This window comes from Sycon ciliatum, chromosome 5 (assembly GCF_964019385.1).
Source record: "Sycon ciliatum chromosome 5, ocSycCili1.1, whole genome shotgun sequence".
NCBI classification, from domain to species: Eukaryota; Metazoa; Porifera; class Calcarea; order Leucosolenida; family Sycettidae; genus Sycon; species Sycon ciliatum.
Window position 1 is genome coordinate 8,986,153 of NC_088647.1, and position 23,272 is coordinate 9,009,424.

General features: G+C 47.9%; 1 protein-coding gene across 1 annotated transcript; it reads left to right on the forward strand.

Moving 5' to 3' along the window:
* Window positions 1-6,836: 6,836 nt before the first annotated feature.
* On the forward strand, window positions 6,837-22,866 carry LOC135817469 (uncharacterized). The gene is made up of 16 exons (XM_065330663.1): window positions 6,837-7,176; window positions 8,395-8,544; window positions 9,928-10,093; window positions 10,617-10,755; window positions 11,660-11,737; window positions 12,490-12,610; window positions 13,955-14,077; window positions 15,016-15,102; window positions 17,401-17,502; window positions 17,999-18,080; window positions 18,635-18,981; window positions 19,955-20,050; window positions 20,579-20,728; window positions 21,180-21,233; window positions 21,609-21,694; window positions 22,035-22,866. Exons 1-16 carry the CDS (start codon window positions 7,021-7,023, stop codon window positions 22,213-22,215), a joined length of 2,118 nt encoding a protein of 705 aa, XP_065186735.1. The 5' UTR covers window positions 6,837-7,020; the 3' UTR covers window positions 22,216-22,866.
* The last annotated feature ends 406 nt before the right edge of the window (window positions 22,867-23,272 follow it).

Genomic DNA, 23,272 nt, shown 5'->3' on the forward strand with positions numbered 1-23,272 from the left:
AAGTTCTAGGCTAAGCCTTTGCCGTCATTTTATTGGGTCGTCATCCCGTTTGAATGTGCGAAGTGAAATAAAAACCAACCAACCACTTCGCTTTACGATTGGTTTCTTCATGTCACACTTGCACCTTTTTTTTCATTCCTTCTCAAGTAGTTCTGTGTGTATCCTTTGATTGTTGTTGTTCTAGCTACTTTTCTTTGCGCTGTTCTATCACTTGTCTGTTGTACTTCTCAATTTATTGTTCTTGATCCTTTGCATTTCCCATTATTCAACCTGACCATATACAATGTGCTTTCCTTCTCGTCAGGTTGAATACTGGGAAATGCAAAGGATCGAGAACAATGGATTTTAGAAGTACAACAGACAAGGAAGTGTTGGTTATGAAGAGATCCGCAGGTTTCGGTGTTCGTTTCGCTACCCCACATGGTAGATTCTACTTTCCTCTACCAGTTTTGAAGCTAGTAGAAGTTGGTAAAAGTAAGTAGTAGTTGGGAGAGGTACGGTTTGTACTTTTTTTTACTATGTTCACATTCCCAGCTCGAAAGAAGAAAGACAATGATACTGAGACTAGGACGAACGTGACAACTATTGAGCAGGGGCTGCACGGAGACGCAGCAGTGATCGTGGGGCATTGATGGCTCTGCCGACCTGAGGTCGCGGCATCACGGCCAAAAACACGTACCAAAAACAAAAGATAGAGCTGTACGAGTCAGCAAAATGAAAAGAAAGAAAGAAAGGGTTAACACCAGCGAGTGTGCGGGAGAAACTGTGAGACTATTAAGTTACTGAGAGGAGCACCATCATGGCTGATCATGGCGAGTCGGTTGTCTGAGCCAGTTGTGGTGCATAGATAGGGATAGAGGAGAGCGACGAGAGCATCATCATAGCGAGTCGACTGCCCAGAGCCAGTTTGTGTTTCACAGTTGGCGATAAACATTAGTTTTGAATGCTTGCATTCCCTTGCTGTGGGGAGGCTGGGGGGGGGGGGGAGGGAGTTCCAGTCACTTATATTGCAGTGTGGGAACGAGCGCTTCAATGCCAGCGGGACAGATGCAAGCAGCTGGTGTTGGAGCTGGTGGTCATGGCCAATGACGCTACCATGCTCGCTGCGAGTTCTGGGGCTGGATGAGGGGAAATGGCGCGGTGGCAAAACAGAGAGCAGCTGCGGAGGGCCAGGCAGGTAATGCAGCTCGTATAGGCAGGCAAGCGAGGCAACAGTACGACGGATGGCCAGGCTAGGTAATAGTACACCTGGACCGATGATTCGCAGAGCACAGCGTTGGATATGATCCAGGCGTTGCAGGTAGCTGGGCGGAGCACCTATCCAGATGAGGGGGGCATACTCCATAACCGGTCGAACAAATGCCTTGTATACTGTGGCCAGGGCGTCATGTCGGGGACACAACCACAGTCTTGGAACGTGGCAAGTGTCGTCCCAGTCCATAAGAAGCGGTCAAAGTCAGCCCCATCGAACTATCGGCCCATTTCCCTCCTGTCGCTCATCTCCAAGACAATGGAAGCAGTCGTTAACTGTACTCTCACCGAGTTTCTCGAAGGAAATAATATACTCTCAAACCACAAGTTTGGTTTTCGCCGAGGGTTAAGGCCTGCTGACCTTCTGACAGGACTGCACCACCAGTGGAGCAAGATAGCAGCTGCCGGCGGTGCTGTACGCATTGTTGCCTTTAACATTGCGGGGGCCTTCGATAAAGTCTCCCTTGCAGGTGTCCTTCACAAGGCAAACGCATACGGAGTATCCGGGAACCTCCACAAGTGGCTCCACAGCAACCTGGCGGATAGATGAATCCAGGCCGTTGTGAGTGGCCAAACCTCACCTGAATTCAGAATCAGCTCAGGTGTGCCGCAAGGGAATTTATTGGGCCCCACTCTGTTCCTCCTATAATTATGTCAATGACATGGAGGACCACCTCCCAGCTGCTACCCAGCTTGCCATAATTATATGCATATGAGACTACACTATACCAGTGCATCCCGTCCCTGACAGCTCTCCCAGCTGGCCTTGCGCAGCTTCAGACCGATTCCTCCAGCCACTTTCAATAGGGTGACGGTTGAGGGAGTGGAGGAGCTGAAGTTGCTTGGAGTGCTCTTCGATCGGAGCCTCTCCTTCCGCTCCCACATTCGACAAGTAGCAATCCATGGTCACCAACGTCTTGGCTTCATGAGGAAGGCTCTGCCAATCCTCGCCGGACAACAAAGCCAAGCTTGCCGTGTGCCGCGGCTTCGTCCGCCCAGTACTTCAGCACTGCCCACTTTCATGGTTGGGTCCGTCCCAGTCTGCCCTGAACCAGCTGGACCGAGTACTGCACCGAGCCCTAAAGCTCATCGGCCCGGGGTCGTATCTCCCAGGCCTCACTCTTCGGCGTCAAGTCGCAGCACTCACATGCCCATACAAGCTGCACTGGATTGATGGTCCCCCAATCTTGACCACCGTGACACCACCGAGGGCATAATGTTAACCAGCACCGGCCCTCCTCTCGCCACCAGCAAGAGGTCATATCCTTTATTGCTGAACCAACAAATTGTGCTACAGATTGAAAAGAACCATTCGAGGTAAAAGAAAAAGCCACTACTCACTTACTGAAGTACAAAATACTATTGCACGTAGCCGCACCTGCACAAGGTCTCAAGTCTCGCTTGGACTTGTACTGCCACGAGCCTCCTCTCGATTTGGTTATATTCCTCTCTTTCTTATTTAGCCGCTGACCGCTGGAACTCAGTTCCGGCATCGGTCCGCCTTGCTGCTTCACCAAATCAATTTCGTATCGCAATCCTAGATTGGCTAGGGTGCCCCGTAAGGAGACCGTAGGTCTGTGGGGACTGCCCTAGAGAAATATGAATAAATACATACATGTACATACATAACTGACTTGTCGCAGTGGTATGAGACCTTTCGGTATGCATGCAACGTCTTGATTCCTGGGGACGGGGAATATTTTACTTGAAGCAGAAGTAGTTTCCATGGATCTCAGTTCAGTTGCACTTCTGGCTGTTTGCCAAGCTTGCAAGGCCTTGCACGCGTACATATGAGCAGTAGACATGGTAGAGGTAGAGGTTGCATTGATGCATAAATAAGTGCCATTACTGACTTGTAACGTCTTGACTCCTGGGGATGAGTGCCCCATTTAAGTGGGGTATCTTGAAGTAAGTTTTGGGAAAACCCTCAGCACTCCAAAGCCAAAGCTGCACAGAAGCTGCTTCGGACACACGGAATGGACAATGTGGGATGCAGTGTAGCCCATGGCCGGTACTGCTCATCTCGAGTCATCTGTACGCGTCCTTGGCAAACTGCCAGAAGTGCAACTGAACTACGATCGATGGAAACTCTGTATCTCCTGCGGCGCGTGTAGTGAATCTCCGCTGCTATTATATTATGCGATGTGAACACAGTAATTTTGGAAACGAGTCAGTTAGTTGAGAGGCTAGATACGAGGCTAGTGTTCTAGTAAAGAAGCAAAATGGGACAGAATGAAAGCAGTCCGATAAAGACCATGAGGCTCGCGTATGAAACCTCATGCCTTCCCAGGAACATACAACAGTATAAACGAGTGGCGGAAGAGTTACTCAAGGATGTGAACAAGGAGAAGAAAGCGTCATCGAAGCTCAGTAAGCCTATTTCTTGCATCGTCGGTGTCCCCGCGTCCTGCAAGGAAGCTCTTCACAGCTTGCGCTGCAACCTGGAGAGCACCTTGATTGCTGCACAGGTGTGTCGCGGGGCTGACGCATTGTTCGTGGACAAGATCATGGCGACATTCAGTGTGCTCCTCCAGACTAATCTTTCCTTCAACGGCACTTTCGTGCTCAAGCAAAAGTACGAAGAGATGTACGCATATGATGATGGTGAAAACATCACTGGTATGGGAATCGCCGGTCAGTTCCATGCCTGCGCGGATCCGATTCCTGCCGCAGCTGAGCAAATGAAGCCACTTAACATGGACAGCCAAACGGTCGGTGTTTATTTCGTGGGACACTGTCAAATTACTCAGGTGGACAGTCCCCACCTACGCGAGCTACTGTCGTCCGAGCTGAGGATCAAGATACAAGAGAAAATACTGGATGGCACCTTCAAGCGCGACAACGGTAAGGAGATTACCTTTGAGGAGTTTGAAATAGAGCTGCAGGGTATTCAAGAGAAAATGGGCCCTAGTACTCAGCCCCAGGATGCAAACGAACTGCGCAAAACCCTCAAAACACATATGATGGAAGTTAAGGCACCAGTCCAGGAGACCAGACCCTCAGACAGCGACTCAAACTCAAACTCAGAGTGACGGAGCACCAGCTAAAGCCAGTAGAGACCGTGAGTACCAAATACTGGGGAAGAAGACATCCAAGATGCCGGAAACAACATGCTTGCTGACAGCAGTCTCTGAGCTGTGTTTGAAAGCCCGCGCTAGGTGTAGGGCTAATTCTTTAGTTCCGTCGCTCAGTGAACTGGGTGGTCATCTTGCATCATTGGCGTTTTTCACTTTTTTGTCAGTTTCTTTCTTTACTATTTCTCTTGCTTGTCTGCTTTGCTTGCTTACTTTGGTCTTTTGGCGACATTAATAATTTAATATATGTGTTGCATATTGCGAGAGGGTGAGAATGAGCAGGAGGCATGCAGCTCTCAATCCCTTGTCATGCATACTCGTATTGGCTCAAGCTGCCCATGGAAATGAAGATAATATCCAATATTAGACAGTTCATAGACCATGTTAAATGTCATGCCACGTTGTAGGCTCGCTCGCCTCTTTTGCTAGCTTATCTCGCCGCTCTCCACCATGGTCAACATAGTGATACATTTCACCCCGCTGATGCATTATTTTCTTCCGATTATCATCTTCTTTCCTTCATTTTTTTCTTCTCTTGCCATGGCTGGCTAACGCCCCCTCCTTTGCATTGGCTTCTGCCATTGGACGATGACATAATAATAATAATAATAATGCCATGAGTTTGCGATAGAATCACATGCATTGATTTCATTGGTCGCTGGCGTAGTAAGCGATGGTGTTGCTTGCGCTGCATACAAGAACATCACGTGTAGCTTGATGCACGGTCAGCTAGGTGGGGTACTCTTCTAGATCCTAGCTTTCACATTTGGTTTCCTTAGGATTACGTCTCTTGTTCCCATGCTTATATCCATTGCTGTTCTTGAGCTTTTCTCCCCGTTGTACCTAACACTAACCCTGTAGCTGTTGCGTCTCCACGTGTGTGCGGTAGGCACCGGCGGATTATGCCCGCATAATTATTGGCATAATTAATTTTGGTGGTTAATTTTTGGAGCATAATTTGGCATCCTTTCGGAGGCGGGAGCATAACTAATTCATGATTGTACCATAGTTCTAGTATGTAGGCTACACAATTGTGTACCATGCACCTGATCAGCGCTGGTGGTCTGCATGGTAACGGGTTCGGAAGTCATGGAGATAGCGATTTCAATGAAAGGCAGTGTAGAAAGCGAAGGACTAAAGGGACCGTCACTTAATTTTTGCCGACTACCCGCCAAAAAAATCTTTTCGTTTCACGTGTCAGACACGTCCGCGTGCGCGTACGACTCGCTACCTTTCACGTCAAGCAATCTGTTCACGCCACATGGCTGGATAGCGCGTACTACAACTTGTACAAGCAAACATGATTGAAGACTTGCAAATAATTAATTTAAAAAAAATTTACAAGTCCAGGCGCTAGGCCGAGCTACAAAAATGCTACCAGGGAGTAGTAAAATACTGTATTTTACTACTCCCTGGCTGCTACTGACAAATTTTCACCAGTTGTAGTCTTTGGGGGTACGAGAGTCGAATGGTCTTGGTCCGAGGAAGCTGAGACGCTCCCTTCCTCCTTTATTCCCAATCGAACTCGCGCACTTCCACCGAAACTGGGTGACTGCGCCCTACTAGATGGGGATTTGTATGCAAAATGTCACTAAAAGCGCCATTTCGTTCTTATAAAAGCACGGATGACCGCCATTGGCCCATATGTTGTAGTCTTTTGGACGCTGAGTCGACTGGTTTTGGTCCGAAAAGGCTGCGATGCAGCGTTCCTCCTTTATTCCCAATCGAACATGGTTGAATAAGCGGTCACGTGCTCCTGCGTACACCAGTCACCTTGTCACGGTGCCTGCAGGGTACAACTTACTAGCCTGTTTACTAGCCTGTTTGACCTTTTTTGGGTGCAGTCCTGTCACTCGAGTTGAACTCGAGTTGAACCTTGGTGTGAAAGTTGTCGCCTGCTGGCGTTACGTGGTGACCAGGTGATTTTGGGCACTCAGGGCCAGGAGCACGTGACCGCTTGTTCAACCATGTTCGATTGGGAATAAAGGAGGAACGCTGCATCGCAGCCTTTTCGGACCAAAACCAGTCGACTCAGCGTCCAAAAGACTACAATATATGGGCCAATCGCGGTCATCCGTGCTTTTATAAGAACGACAGAGCACTTTTAGTGAGATTTTGCATACAAATCCCCATCTAGTAGGGCACTGGGCGCAGTCACCCAGTTTCGGTGGAAGTGCGCGGGTTCGATTGGGAAAAAAGAAGGAAGGGAGCGTCGCAGCTTCCTCGGACCAAGACCATTCGACTCAGCACCCAGAAGACTACAACTGGTGAAAATTTGATTTTAGGGTATACTTTTGTAGATACGTAGATCTACTACGTAACGAAAGATCTACGTAACCATGGTAACGTCCTTGGGCCTTATCTCAGTACCTAACTACTTACTTCCTAAGAGTCAGACGTAGGCTACGAGCGCTGAGCGGTCGCGTCATCAGGTCATGTGACGCTGTCAGGCTGAGGCATCACAAAATAATCGGAACCACAGATTTTTCTTCATTGTTCGATTATTTTGATTGCTCCTATCCTATCCTCCTACATTCTGACTTCAAAAGGTACAAACATACTTGTTGGGACCAGACTTGTGGCTAACGCCACTGAATAACCCACCAAAACGTGCCGAAAAGGTGAGGAACGGTGCACTCCAAGGGCGTGTGTCATTCTGCGCAGCTGAAAGTTGATATTTCGTTTAGCACCTAACATGGATGGGTCACGCCGGAGCGCGCTGGCTGACCTGGTTTGCCTAGCAGCTCTGCTGGCTCTCGCTGTTATCGGTCAGGTGTCCGCCGATGACCCGAACTACATGATCGGTCGGGGAATGTACGACATGACTGGACCAGCAGGAGAAATCAATTTCGTAAGAGCCTGAATACGAACACGAATAGACCTGCATGACATTTGACATCTCTAGACTATATCAGAATTCTATGAATAAAACAATTGATAGTTAAGAGTAGAGCCCACAAGCTCTCTTCCATTAACAGGTTGTGAACCTGATGAAGGCAATTTGCCGAAACGTTGTAATAATTATTGTGAAATGAGTTGAACTATTGCAGTGTTGATGGAAGAGAGCGTGTGGGTTCTACTTCGAAGTACTCATAACTGTTTATGAAACTGCAGGAAGCCTCCCCCACTTTTACTTAAAACAATTGATGCCGAAATAGTACCATGATGAACTAGTGGAATAACATACCTTATTTTTCGGAGTATAGTGCGCACCTTTGTATAACGCGCACCCCCAATCTTCATTGGGGGTGCACACTTCAATCTTCATTGAAGTACATGCATTTCATATTCGAAGCATAGTGCGCACCTGCAATTTAGGGCCTAAAATAGCACATCTAAAGTGCGCACTATACTCCGGAAAATACGGTAATGTAAAGAAGAATCCCCTCAACCAGTGGATAAAGAAGAATTCAGAAATGCTTTTCTTCAATGGGCATCAGTGAACCTACATCGAATAATACGTAATATGGGAAACGAACCATAGTATTATGCTCAAAATCTGTGTTGATTGAAGGTACCAAAGTGACTACTGAAACAACACTGAAGAAAGAAGAAGAAAAAGGGAGGAAGGATGATTGTATTGTCACAATGGTGTGAGAACCGACTGATTTGTATCAAGCGCTGCAGTCCGGCGATAACCCTTCTACACGACTTTACCCAAGGAAGGGGAAAACGAATCCGCTTCTGCCGCTCAAAATGAAGGGGTTTGCTCATGGTATTAAACAGTGCCTTCAGCGTATGTAACTTGAGATGAAGAAAGCGGAGTTGCTGTTGACGTGCTAAAGTGATCAATCCACGAAGAGGAGCCTGCGACATTTCCTCCTGTTTCTCGCCATTGTGAACTTGTGCTGTGTGTAACTTGAGATGAATACGATTGATACACACCCATTCATATGTATTACAGTCGTTTCATGTAGACCTTAAAGTGCTTGTTCGACTGAGATCCTTCATGTATGTAATCGAGGAAATTTGTGCACAAAATTGACGTTATGCAACTTTGCTGATATGACTGAACGCAAGCACCCTGCTGTTTTGACTTGTGACTCTGTGTTGTATTGTGAACAAACAGATGGGCTATGCAAACCCAGCGCAGACCGGACGCGGCATTCACCTGCGCCAGTTTGCACGAGCATTCGTCCTGATGGACCCGGCGACAAGCAAGCGCTTTGCCTTCGTAAACATCGACGGCTGTATGGCGTCGCAAGTGGTCACGTTGCAGGTAAGCCAAGTTGCTATTGGCCTAGTCTGATCATGCATGGGCACTAGTAGTGCTAAACTGGTTACTCTTATCAGACGAATACCGTATCATCTCTATTACAAGCCCAGTCTCTTGTAGAAGCCCAGTCTCTATTATAAGCGCACTCCAAGAGGGCAAGTCATCATTGACTACCTGAAGAAGGCCATTGGCCGAAACGTTGTATAATGGAATGGTTCGGAAATTTGCAGAGTGTTTTGGAATGGGTGGGTTCACCCAATTGGACTTACAGTTGAACATCGATTATCCGACCACCTCTGGGCAGACAACTGTCAGGCGGTGTTCAGATAAGGCAAATGTTCCGGAGAAGAAAAAACTGTCACTCACACACTTTCAGTTGTTATTACTAGCCGCACGACCTTTTTACTTTTCACAAAATTTTCGTATTTTTTGAATGGCTCACTACATGCACAGTGCGTACTCTACGGCACGTGCGCCCAAAAAAACTGTTACGGATAATCGAATGGTCGGATAGTCGATGTGCGGATAATCGATGTTCAACTGTACTATGAAACTGCAGGAAGCCTCCCAACTTCTTCTCTCCAAGAGGGCTTCGAAGATAAACAAGTGCAGTCTCCAATAAGAACAGGGCTTATAATGGAGAACTGTATGGATCATGTCCATGCATGTTTGACGTCACACAGTATCACATAAACACATGCTGTGGTAAAAGTCTGTGATCCCCGAAATCTAAATTTCAGACTCAGTGTACCAGGAAGCACAAAACTGCTGTCCCCATACCTGCTGGGAAACTTTGTGCTACTGATATAATGAAAAATAATAGGCAATGTACTGTATTATGTACATGTACCAGGTGGTTGAAAAATTATAAGCCCAGTCTCTTTTAGAAGCCCAGTCTCTAGTATAAGCCCGGGGTCTGGACTGGTTGAAAAAATATAAACCCAGTCTCTTGTATAAGCCCGGGGTCTGGACTGGTTGAAAAAATATAAGCGCGGAGCTTATAATGGAGATAATACGGTACGAGTCGTAACTTAGGTGCTCTTGCGTCTTGGCAATGGATTGTATCTTGGGGCCTCCAACACACTGCGATGTAACGTACAGTGTGTGGTATAGCATCCATGTACATCAGGACACTGTGACATCATACACACCTTCCGTTTTCAGTACTTGTATATCCGTACTGAAAGCAGAATCGACCCTCCCCCCCCCCCCCCCCCCCAAAAAATCATTTTTCATTTCATCCACATTTGTGGACAGCCCCTACACAGCATTATTCAAAGCTACTTGCAGCTGCCACAGGTATAGTAATGCTGAGCGCACAGAGTTTAACGGATTGACTGACTGACTGACTGATTGACTTCCACTGTCTGCTTACCCACTGTATAGGTACTGGATCTGCTGCGTGTAGAGTTTGGCAGTGTGTACACGGAGGACAACGTGTGCATAACCGGCACTCACACACACTCCACGCCGGGCGGCTTCTTCCAGTACGTCCTCTTCGACATCACCAGCGTCGGCTCTGTAAACCAGACAATTCAGGCATACGCTAATGGTAAGTTGCTTCTGCAGCCATCACTATAGTTATATGCATGACAGTGGTATGCTACGAGTGACACAACACCTACGGAAGGTGTCATGATAACACATAGTTCCAGATAGTTGGCCTGTAAATCTAGATGTCTAAGTTGTACGTTCTGGGTCAATAATATAGCATAACATTCTGGTGCTCGTGCATGTGTGTGTTTTCTTTCTCCTCTCTTTCTCTCTTTCCCTTTCTTTCTTTCTTTCTCTCTTGCTGTTTCTTTCTCTCTTTCTTTTTCTCTTTCTCTAATTCTCTTGCTCTCATTATCCCGTTGTCTCTCTTCGTCTACGGCTCTCTCTCTCTCTCTCTCTCTCTCTCTCTCTCTTTCTCTCCTCCCATCTTCCCTCTACCCCCCCCACCCCCACCACACACACACACATACCTATGCTCTATCGCCCTCTCTTCTATCTACCTAGGTCACATGCTCACCATGTCTGCAACGGTTCCTGTGCTTATCATCATCTGCACACTTCCATCTCATGATCTGCTGCAGGTATTGTACGCGCAATCAAGATGGCGCATACTAACATGCAACCTGGGTATGTGTTAATCAACAGTGGTGACTTGCTGAATGCCAGTATTAACCGCAGTCCAACAGCATACCTCTGGAATCCGGCTGAGGAGAGAGCACAGTAAGAAGGCGTTTGCCACCGTACTGGCAATGCTGCTGCTACTACTGCTGCTGCTACTGCTGCGACTGTTACTGCTGCTGTTACTGCTGCTGCTGCTGCTGCTACTACTGCTGCTGCTGCTGTTGCTGTTGCTGCTGCTGTTACTGCTGCTGCTGCTGATGCTACTGCTGCTGCTACTGTTGCTGGTGCTGGTGCTGGTGCTGCTGTAGCTGCTGCTACCGCTGCAATGTCTGAGCCGAAACTGACCAGGCCCAGATCCAACTCCTGAGGGTCGGTACGGCCCTAGAATGGCTACAGGAAGGATTATTTCCCCATGCCCAATTTCAAAATCCTGGGAGGATACATCTCTAGCTCTATGCATCATATCTGTTTGTTTCAGCTACACATTCCTTTAGCAACATATATGATAGCTAGCGCAGTGGACCTCACTGGACAAGAAGAACACTTTTAAAAGGAGGGGAGGCTATAGCGAGGAGTGAATAACTAGTAATACCTTACTAATAAGGATAGCTTGCTACTAGTATTCCGGATAATCAATTGCCCACTGAGCAGCCCATGAATGCTGGAATTGGTAAAAACTGGTACAGCCATGGCCGCACCAGCCGTACCAGTACCGGTGGCGCCGTTCCTGCTGACTCATACTTGTACTTTCTCTGGACTACGTGTTAGCTAGGGTTACACAGTTGTGAAGTGTGTACTAGCCAGTAGCCCACTCGTCTTCCCCTTCCTGTGAGCAGAACCTGTGACATTTGAGCACCTGTACCCGGATAGCAAGCCTGAACTTTGAACACAATTGAAGTATACGGTGGTATATTATATTATTTCAGAATCATTGCTGCTGTGTACTGATACTGATACGTTGTCCTTTTGGCCTGCCTTTGATGTTGTGCGCGTTGGTGGCTAGGTATGAGCATGACACGGATAAGCTCATGACCGTCCTGAAACTGGTGGATGCAAAGATGACAGGGATTGGAATGATCAGGTCAGTTTGCCGCACACTCCGTATGTAACGTGTGTGAAGATGTGCGTCTAGTCATTTGTGCAGACTCTAGCAATAGTTGTTGGACTTGCGTCAGCATCACCTTCACAAACATCCAAGCTACTAGTAGTCCTTATCTCGGCCAATTTTCACCATGCCTCTGTTCAGTAGCCAGTTCCGAAATAGTGGCATGGACATTCGGGCAGCATCACGGTCAACCACTGCGCAGATTCAATCCCGGAATCAGGGTAGTAACTTCACACCTAGTATTCCAACATGAATTTTACTTCCGTTAGCTGCACATTCCACTGTCAGCAGATATCACCAAGCAGTCAATCAGTGCAAATACTGCAATACTGTATTATAGCAGTATTGTAGCAAAGATGAATAGTGTTCTGGTTTACTAGTAGTTGGCTGTATGCTGGACAGAATAGGATCGCTGCAGACAATCCAGAAGAGCTGAACTTTCTGGAACGTGTACAGGCATGCCTGCACTGCGACTCCTGGTGTCAGATTCTGCACTCCATACTTAGTAGCAGCTGCTAGTATCTATACTAGTATTGAAGTAGGTGGTATAGTACTGTGTAATATGAATGGCTATGCCCGCGGACACCAATACTGTTGTGTGATTGCAGCATGTGAAGTACGAATAGTGGTTGACGAATGGTATCATGAGTTTGTTGCGTTTTCTTGTTTTTTTTTCATGCATGTGTGTGTATGTGTGTATTTGTGTGAATCTGTATGCATGGCTATAGCTGGTTTGCTGTGCACTGCACCAGTATGAACAACACCAACAGACTCATCAGTAGCGACAACAAAGGCTATGCTGCGCTCCTCTTTGAGGAAACCATGAACCCAGGACATTTCCCAGGACAGGTACGGGCCGTGTGTACTAGGGCTGGCGAAATTGGTAAGGTCATCCTGCATGAGACATGTGTGTGCGATTTACTTTTCTTGTTATCGGCCATTATACATTTGCCTCAGAAATTACTGAATGCAGTGGAACTCTGCATTCAGTACATACTATAAAATAAGAGGTCCACTCGCTTAGTATGGACATCATCCAGGCATGGGGGGAGCATTGCTACAATGTAGCAATGCAGTCAGACCTCGCTTATCCGGTCCTCTTTTTGATCCGGATCCCTCGCCATCCAGAAGAATATCGTCGTTACCGATTTACGGCATATGTCATACATACATACCGTATGTGTGTTCGATCACTGATCCGGCTCCCTCGCCTATCCGGATATTTTTTGTGGAAAACGGATGTGTGCGGTTAAGCGAGGTCTGACTGTACTCCCTCCATGTCTGGATGTCATACTGAAGTATATTTGGGTAAGAAGTACCTCAGACACTAAATACACTTTCCTGCTCCCCATGTGCCGGGTAAGTTTTATCAGAGAGTTCCGGCACTGCATTTCAACAATCCTGAGACACATGTACAGTCCTGAGGGACATGTACAGTCCTGAGGGACGTGTACAGTCCTGAGGGACGTGTTCAGTCCTGAGGGACGTGTACAGTCCTGAGGGACGTGTTCAGTCCTGAGGGACGTGTACAGTCCTGAGGGACGTGTACAGTCCTGAGGGACGTGTTCAGTCCTGAGGGACGTGTACAGTCCTGAGGGACGTGTACAGTCCTCAGGGACGTGTACAGTCCTCAGGGACGTGTACAGTCCTCAGGGACGTGTACAGTCCTGAGGGAGGTGTACAATCCCGAGGTGCATGTACAGTCCCGAGGTGCATGTACAGTCCTGAGGGACGTGAAAATGATGAGGAAATATGCTGTACAGTAAAACCTGTGACTAACAACCACCCCTTGGCCAACCCTTGGGGCCAGAGAAAGCAGTCTTTAGTGGCAGGTGGTCCTTAGTTAGAGGTTTGCACCGCACAACCATATTAGATGAATGTGAGACCGACCATGCCTGGCGAAGTGGTCTGTAGTACCAGGCTGGTCGCTAGTCACAGTGGTCTTTAGTTACAGGTTTTACTGTATGCTGTACCCCCTCGAATAGAAGCTCCTCTTTACACCCCCCCCCCACCCCCCCCCCCCCACACACACACACACTCAAAGTGACAACATGGATACAACCTGTATTTTACTCTATAGTTCACATGCTACACGACTGTACAGATGCCTTGCTCGACAATGTCTTTGTTTGTTTGGTGCTGGAGTATGTGTTCGTGTGTTTTTCATCTGTGTGTATGCTCACTGTGCTTCAGGGTGACTTTGTGGCAGCCTTTGCCCAGGGTAATGAAGGCGATGTTTCGCCCAACACCAAGGGAGCTCGCTGCATCGATACAGGTCTGCGATGCGAACAGAACCGGAGCACGTGTGATGGCAAAGTGAGTTGGATGTGAATTCACATACTAGTAGCACTCCTGACAAACGTTCAAACTAGTACATATTTCCCACTTTGGAGAGCATTGGTCAAGTCCGAATTTTCACCTAGGCAAAATGTGTAAGAAAGATGCCTGCTCGCAACCTTTGAGCTACAAGTTTCATGCCGACCTGATTTGACACTTGATTAACTCACTATTGCCGCCCCTGAGAGACAACGACTGTGCATGTTCTAGCTCATCTAGTACTAGTACACATATGGTATTAGATCTGAACACAGTGGTCCTCCACTGACCTTGTTACATGCTGTCAACCAGCTACTAGTACAACCATGTCTATACCATTACCAACAACAGAAATTCAAGAAGTTGTGGTCGGAATTTGCATCAGCTACCTGGTTTCAGCATAACTCCTCAACCCGGTTGGCGAAATATTTCAACAGCTGCCACTTCTAAGCTAAGAAATGGCTGTAGCCACTGCACTGTTGTTGGTACTTTAACCAGCAACAGATGAACCAGCCATATGTTAGTGTGCGATGTTGTAGGCTAGAGAGGCTGGCTATACTCGGAACAAGTGCATCCTCAGTACCGGCATCGTAGTGATGACCAAAGTATATCATATCCCTATGAGAGAGCCTTTCTTTATCTGAAGCAGCAACCATGCTATTTGTAGACACTATCTGCACCACAAGTATTCTGTGAAAGGTATACCGAATTTTTGCAAGTAGCTTCTGCTGTTCCCGTTTGTATTATTTTTATTTTTTCACCGTGTCATGTCCCTTCCTCCCTCTCTCATAACAGCCACCTTCACTTCCTTTCCCCAGGAGACTCCCTTTGATAGGCATCATTTTGCCTGTGGAGAATCCTTAAAAATATATTATCAATCAATATCAATCAATTTGATATCCTATGTCCTGTTCTGCTCACCTTGCTGTCCACTGCAGAACGAGAAGTGTATTGCATTCGGTCCCGGCAAGGACATGATGGACAGCACCCGCATCATTGCCACACTGCAATACGAGAAAGCCAAGGTCAGATGATTTCCATCACTTCCACAGCTGCAATACACAGCAACAGCATTGCTTCTTGTAGTGCTCAGTCAACTGCTGTAGCAAAACATTTCCTACAAACCTGTCTACCTATTCTCCTCAGTGGGTACATCGTAATGACGCAAAGAAATTCACAGCAATCCAATGTGTACTGTAGAGGTTATGCGATGACATCATCAGCTGTGATGCTATGACAAAGTCGCTGCACAGCGATGCACTAGTGACTCACTGTGCTGTATACATAGCACCCATAAGCAGTTCCATTGAATTCACCACCATGACATCATTCGCATAGCCTCTATAGAAAGGTGTGTGGTGAGATTTAGTGCTAACAGTGTTCTATCAAATGGCTTCACATGAGGAAGTATGAGTGAGGGAGAGAGGCGGAGAGAAGGCCATAGCCATGGTTTTTGTCTTCAAATTGGCGCCTTTTCTCTTCCTGACACTTTCTTGCGTAAAAGTGTGGATAGAATATAGCACGAAACCTCACACAAAGGTGGGAGCTATGGCTGCAAAAGTGCTGAATGAACACAAAGTGCAGAGCCGTTCACACGCTGGGCACAGAGAGAACCAAGTTTCTTGTTGGGGCTCCGAGTTTCACGCTAAGGCAATCATCAGCCATTGATTTTGTTCCCGGTGCATGGGCGCTAAATCTCCTCGCGCACCTTCCAATACTGTAGATATTGGGTTGTTCTGATTTCAGTTTCCTTTTGTTCATTCTCATGTACTACAGTAGCATCAACTGATGAGAGTGGTTTGAACAGGTTTTGGAAAATATTTTGCAGTTGATTCAGTAACGAAACTAGGAACATTGTGTGTGATTAGATTTCTGTATTTAAAATCCCTGTCTACAATGAGTCAATGACACGATTGCGTCAAGGATGATGGTTCTCTGGTCACCATTGAGCACTCAGGTCTGCTGGAACTGGTCTAGTTCGTCAGGCCATCGCCGGGCCAACCTTTTAGCTAACAACGTGTGTTAACTGTTGAGGAGGTCATGCGTATCTGCCGTATCGTACGAGAGGCGTATGATATGGCTGGACCAATTGAAAACTGCTTCCGGTGGTCCAGGTGCTGGCTGCCTATGGTGTAGGAGAGTTTGCTCGGGTAGGCCATGCATCTTTGGTGCATTGCTAGGGCTTATGAAAGCAGCTCTTCAGCTGCATATCTACATGTACAGTATGACCAACCCGCGCCCATACTCCTCGGAGGGTGCAGATCTGCTTTGGGTTGCATGCCAGTGAAGTGTACACAGCATATCATCTCAATGCTGCCAGTTTCTAGATAATACACTACTTTGCAGGAAGATCCATGATTGCCCTGTGGACAAAGCCTGTATGCATACCATCGTGTACAATGTGACTGATGTAAGAAGTTTGGATCTCGTTGCAACAGCCCCCCCCCCCCCCCCCCCCCCCCCAGTGCAGAAAGTGATGTAAGAAATTTGGATTTCGTGGCGACAGCCTCTCAATGCAGAAACTTGCCAGAAAGCGATGTAAGAAGTTTTACTTGCTCACTCTGCGGGCCAAGGACTCTTAGCGTGACCTATTGCTTTGAGGTATGTACAGACGGACCTGACACATTGGTCCAGCAAATCAGCTGACTTCTGTGTAGAGTAGACGGTTCGATACCGGAACGCCTTGACAGCCAAATTTGTATAGACCCAAACCGATCATCAGCGTTGATTTTTCACTCGAAATATGTTTGTGGAAGGAAACTGGCATGTTGAAGTTTGCTCTGGGGCCAGAGTCAATCGAACTGAGCCACTCCTTTGTGTTGACCCATTGCCTTCAACTTGCCCAATTTTTCGCTTCAAAAAAGTTCAAATCAGAGGTGGCTCTAAACCGGACACGTTTTAGAGTGCACGTCAAATTCACTCTGGGTCTGAAATTAGGTAATTGCTATCGCTCCGCGACGGCCAGTACAGAGTATCAATACGCCTTGTGTGTGCTTCCATTAGTTTTGATTGGTATGCGGTGCTTTATTGGCGAGAGGCGAGCCGCTGTTTACCTGCGACAAGAAGTTGATTTTTCGAAAGTCGTAAAACTCAAGTCGCAGTGCGAAGCAACACGTCAAAAACTCACCTGCTTGGTATGGCGCTTCTGGTCATCGCAGAGCCATGAAATTTTGGCTCGGAGTATAACACATCGTAGTCTCACTGTGACATATGTTTTCTAATCAAAATTCCAAGAGAGAAAGTGAATATTGAGTCCGTTCCGGTTTGCAACCGGTGTCCTATTTGAAACCGTCCCCTCTACATGTACGTTTTGACTTCTGCAGGAACTGTATGACGGCGCCAAAACAGTACTGACAGGCCCCATTGACTATCGTCATAGTTACGTGCAGATCAGCAACCAGACGGTGGACTTCAATGGCACAATGGTGAGGAAAGCAAGCCACTCTGCATGCACGGCACCACAGACCAATCAAACACTGCAAATTGTATTCACATTGGCCTGGACTATGACAGTTCCAGCTAAGATGTCAACTTAAAGATGAAGATTTATTCCTGTATGACAGTATGTTTATGAAGACACCACACCTGTCACAGGCGGCGTGACGGGCAAAGGGTCTGATGGAACATCTGACGGTTGTTAATTTTTTTAAAGCAACCACTGGGCAGGACTCGTATCGGAGACCTTTGCTGTTGAGTATGTATGCAAGTTAGGCTCAAAGAAATGAGCTATTCGTATATGCTCCAGTAAAAAAAAAAGAAAAGTAAATTATCGTGTCCGTTCCCGAAGGGAACTCACGACGGCCGCTAACACCCGGTAAACCCTAGCGGCAGATGCAGCGCCTAACGGTGCTCCAGTAGTTATGTTTTTGTCGTCTGTACATGTCACATGTACTGCTGTTGTTGTCATGCTACTGCGGATAGGCACACACCTGTAAGCCAGCCATGGGTTACAGCTTTGCTGCGGGCACCACCGATGGGCCAGGCGCCTTCAACTTCAAGCAAGGTATGTATCCATATGTACAGTCCATTCGCAAAAAGATGGGCCCTGGCTCTGGCGAGCTGCCGTATTAGGCGATTTTTCAAGATTTTATCGTACACAGTGCAGTGCTGTGAAATTTGAAATGTGAAAAAGGGTCCAAAAAGGGTACCTGAACTGGGGTTCGAAACGTACAATGCACTGTTGCAGGTAGGGTCAAACGGCCTGGATTTTGATGGGTTTTCCCAATTCAGTGCTCTTGGGGCAAAACCTGGCCGAAATCCTATTCTTGCTATGGCTTGCTTTTTGGAGAAATAGACTTCAGAAACATAATTGGAAGAGGATTCCATAGGGGATTGCAGATACGTACACGCATGCTAAATCGGAACATGTATATTAAACTTTGTGTGTAACCTTGCCATGTTTGTGTGCGTGCATGTGTGCATGTGTGTGCGTGCGTGTGTGTGTGTGTGTGTGTGTGTGTGTGTGTGTGTGTGTGTGTGTGTGTGTGTGTGTGTGTGTACATGTGAAACATGCATCTGGATGGGTGTACTTGTATGTGCGTGTGTTCATGCACGTAGGAACCGTTGATGGTAATCCGTTCTGGAACGCCATCTCACACCTGCTGGCCGACCCGACACCAGAGCAAGTTGCCTGCCATCATCCCAAACCCATCCTGCTCGACACCGGCGAGATGAATGTCCCGTTTCCATGGCAGCCACACGTCGTCGACATCCAGCTGCTGCGACTAGGTCAGCTGTTGATCGCCGCTGTTCCGGGAGAGTTCACCACCATGTCTGGTCGGCGATTGCGCAATGCCCTCAAGAAGCTGGTAGTGTCGATGGGATGGTCTGAGGACACGACGGTGGTGATTGCCGGACTCTCCGGTACATACTCAGACTACATCACCACGTATGAGGAGTATCAGGTATGGTATGGGTGCTTGCTGCAAGCTTGTCTCTGTGATGTGTCGTGTCTGATGTGTGTGCATGTGTATTTGCTAGAATACTGAAGCTGCTCTGGTCACTGTCTGTGTAGCTGCTGATGTGCGTATGTGTCCTGGGGAGATCCATGTGACCAGATACTGAAGCACAGCCAGCCATCAACAGGCATGATCTATGTGACCAGTTTTTGCGGCAATGGGCAAGTACACGTATGTGTGCATGTGTGTGTGTGTGTGTGTGTGTGTGTGTGTGTGTGTGTGTGTGTGTGCGTGGTCGTTATCTCTCCGCTGTCGGCGCCGCGTGTACATCGCCCTTGTGCTGACGACCCTCCTGTACGGAGCAGAGACGTGGACGCCGAAGGCACCGGACCTGCGCTCTCTCAACACCTTTCATCACCAGTGTGTTCGCATCATTGTTGGCGTATCCAGGCGGGACCAGTGGGACAACCGCGTCACCTCGGTTACCATGGCCCGAACCCTCGGCATTGACTGTGACGTCGCGGACATCATCCGGGAATATCGACTGCTTTGGCTTGGCCATGTTGGCTGGATGAACGACGACCGCATGCCGAAGCGAGTTTTGTTTGGGGACCTCCCTGCAACACGCCCTCGCCATGGTCCACGCAAGCGGGGGCGTGACGTCATCGTGGATGATCTCCGCTCCATCAGCCCCCCTGTGCTTTCTGACTGCTGGTTTGATGCTGCCCAGGATCGCTCTGCCTGAAGGCAGATTGCTCATCGTCGTCCTCCCGCCCGTGCTCCTCCTGATCCTGACGCTGGCTTCCGCTGCGCATGTGGAAAGGTCTGCCGTCATCCCGGGGACCTCAAGCGCCACGCTCCGTACTGCAAAGCTAGCGGATAGTCCCTTCGCTATCATTGCCATCGGCAATGGGCACGTTCAAGGTTCAAGGTGCGTGTGTGTGTGCGTGTGTGTGTGCACATGCTCAATTTGCTGCAGGATCAACGGTACGAGGCTGCTTCCACCACGTACGGACCTCACACTCTAGCAGCGTATATCCAGAACTACGAGCGTCTAGCCACAGATATGATCAAGGTCAGCTTTGACTGAGTAGATTTCATCAACATGACATTATGTGTGTGCTACTACATGTCCTATTGATGCTGTGCATACATTGATGTAATGTTTGGCTATGGCTGGACCCGGGACAGACTAAAAAGCAGGACTGAATGATACTTGTACTTTCATTGGTTTGAGGGAGGGGTGCAAACGGGAAAAGTCTGAAGAAAAATTGACTGTCACCACCATGACTCCTCGAGCCAGTAAATGGCACTTGTTGCCATTTTATACATGCATAACTACCAAACACATGGACTACGGTGTTGCAAACGAAAATCCTGTGAAACAAAAGTGATTAAATTAATGTCTCTACTCACGAGTTTCATGCTGAAAAGCAATCATCAGGAGACAGGGGCTATGTTCGGGGTTGTGTGGTCTTATTCACCGGATTTTCGTTTGTACTAAGCTCTGCACGCCGTGTATTGAGCTGCTGTGACCGGTAATCAAGCTTCTTCTGTGTGCTATGCGGTGTTGCTGTGTATGTTGATCTGCTGGCGTGTGAAGGGCGCACCGTCAGCTACTGAAGCACAGCCAGCCATCAACAGGCATGCCCTGGACCTGTACAACTACCCACTGCCCGTCATATGGGATTCGGCACCCATAGGCAGCTGCGTTGGCTGTGTCAGCGAAGACGCCAAAGCAACTTACACAGCCGTGAGTGGTGGTCGGTGTGTTCCCCGGCCGACGAGTCATGCTATTACTTAATTTTTTTAGTGGATAAACACTACCCCCTAGTTGAGAGAGAGTGAAGTTTTAGTTTCGTGTCTGCACTGTATTTTGTTAAACTATTTAGCATGACTTTTGCAGCTCTTAATAGAGACTGTGAGTGCAGCTACATGTACAAGAGAGGCACATTTCATGGAGCGATTTATGAGTCATTATGACCGAGCAAGATGCTCAGAATTGTGAATTTCATGGATGTCACGAACTTTTGTCCTGCAAGCGGCTTGCAAAACCTAGGGTTTCAGTTTGAACGTTGACAAATGACCTGTGCAGTGCACAGTGCAGTGGTCACCAAAGACAGATCTGTCCTCTCCTGAGTCACTTCCTTGGAATCACTGCCATCATCGACTGTGCTCACATGTGTGTGCTGCTTTGTCCACAGGGTGAAGTTGTGCAAGTTCAGTTCCACGCCGGCAATCCTCGCAACAATCTACTGGTAAGCAAGCGGTTGTGTAGTGTGAACACTTCGGACTGTGTACGCTACCGTCTATCAAACCCTGCTCAAAGTCACGTTACAATGCACGCCGTGACATGCTCGTGTTTGATGTAGGGCGGCGGTATGAGCTACGTTTGGCTCTGCTGTCTACGGGAGAGATTCGTGCATGTGCTTCTTCTATACATTTTATTGATGTTGCACCCAGTTTGTTTCCGGATTTCTTACCACTGCTGTCAACTCGATGTGATGTTATGATGATGTTACTGTGCGCTGCTGCTGCTCCTTCTGCTATTGCTGTTGCTGCTGCTGCTGGTGCTGCTGTTGGTGCTGCTGCTGGTGCTTCTGTTGATGTTGCTGCTGTTGTTGCTGTTGCAGACTGATCAGACATTCCTGACTGTTGAGCAGCAGGTCAGCGACGACAAGTGGACGGTGGTACTGCGAGACTCCGACTGGCATACGGAGTAAGGAAGAGAGCTAATCAACTACAATTATAGCATGTAGGCATTTTTGTTATCGACTAGGTTCTCATGTGCCCGGTGTAAGGATAACGGGGACGCAGTTAGTGGGGTGATTGGGTCACTGCTACATGCCCTTGGGACTGAGGGAGTTACCCGCTATCCCCTTATTCAAGCCATGTGTGTGTGTGTGTGTGTGTGTGTGTGTGTGTGTGTGTGTGTGTGTGTGTGTGTGTGTGTGTGTGTGTGTGTGTGTGTGTGTGTGTGTGAGTGTGCGTGCATGTGTGCGTGCGTGCATGGTGTACATGTGCGTGTATGCATTTACATCAACTGTCTTCCTATCCAGATTTCACTGGGACAAAGACAGCATTATTTCAACGCACAGCATTGCAACAATAATCTGGCGCACCCTGCCCAGCACAGAGGCTGGCACGTACCGCATCCAGCACCACGGCTACTATCATCCACTGGCGGAGAGCCCCAAGCCCTATAGTGGTACATCACGCACATTCACCATCACTGCTTAGTGGCGATGAGCCATCAGCTAGGACTTGTGACAACAGTCTAGGGTATTTGAAATGATCTCTGACATGCATGCATATAACGCAACACACACACGCGCGCACACGCACGCACACACACACACACACACACACACACACACACATAAGGAGGTGAAATCGGAAGGCAATGCCGACAATGCTAACATGACATTGGCTCCCTGATTTTCAAGCTGTCTCTGCTTATAGGCCCATCTTAGCATGTGTAGTGCATAGTAATACAGTGGTCCCTCTATAATCCGGCACCATTTGTGCCACGAAAATCTGCTGGATTAGGGAGGGTGCTGGATTAACAAATCTGATTTACTGCTGCAATGTGCATGAAGAGGACATTTTGGCTACTGAAAATTGTGCTGGTTTATCGAGGGTGCTGGATTATAAAGTGCCGGATTAGAGAGGGACGACTGTAATAGTGATCTGACACCATGGTTGCAGTGATACTGCACAGCAGTGACATCACTCAGCATAATGACCTCATAATTCAGGACAATGACCTCATCGTTATCATTACCTTGACACTTCTATTCAATTATTTTGGTGTTGGTGGCAAATATACTTTCATGCTTCTTACTTTTCTTCCTCGTGCACCACTTCTCAGCCACAGATGTTGCCGTTGAACATCGCATATTTTTATAGACGTGTGCGTGTGTGTGTGTCTCTCTCTCTCTCACTCTCTCTCTCACTCTCTCTATCACTCTCTCACTCTCTCTCTCTCTCTCTCTCTCTCTCTCTCACTCCAGGCGCGTAGCCCGCGGCTAGCCCGCGGCATGGAGCAAGTAGCACCCCCCCCCCTAAAAACTTCGACCTAGATTAGAATCACCATGCACGAAAATGAATGACATGCACCATGGTACCAGCCATCCTACACACATGCGGCCATGCACCCCTCCTCTCCGCGCCGCAGTGCATGGCCAGCGCCCTGGGACCGCTAGACGTGCGACCGGATTTCCATGTCCACGACAGTACGAGTCGTACATAAAATATTCTCATTGTCATTGCAACAACATCGGAGCAGTGTACATGA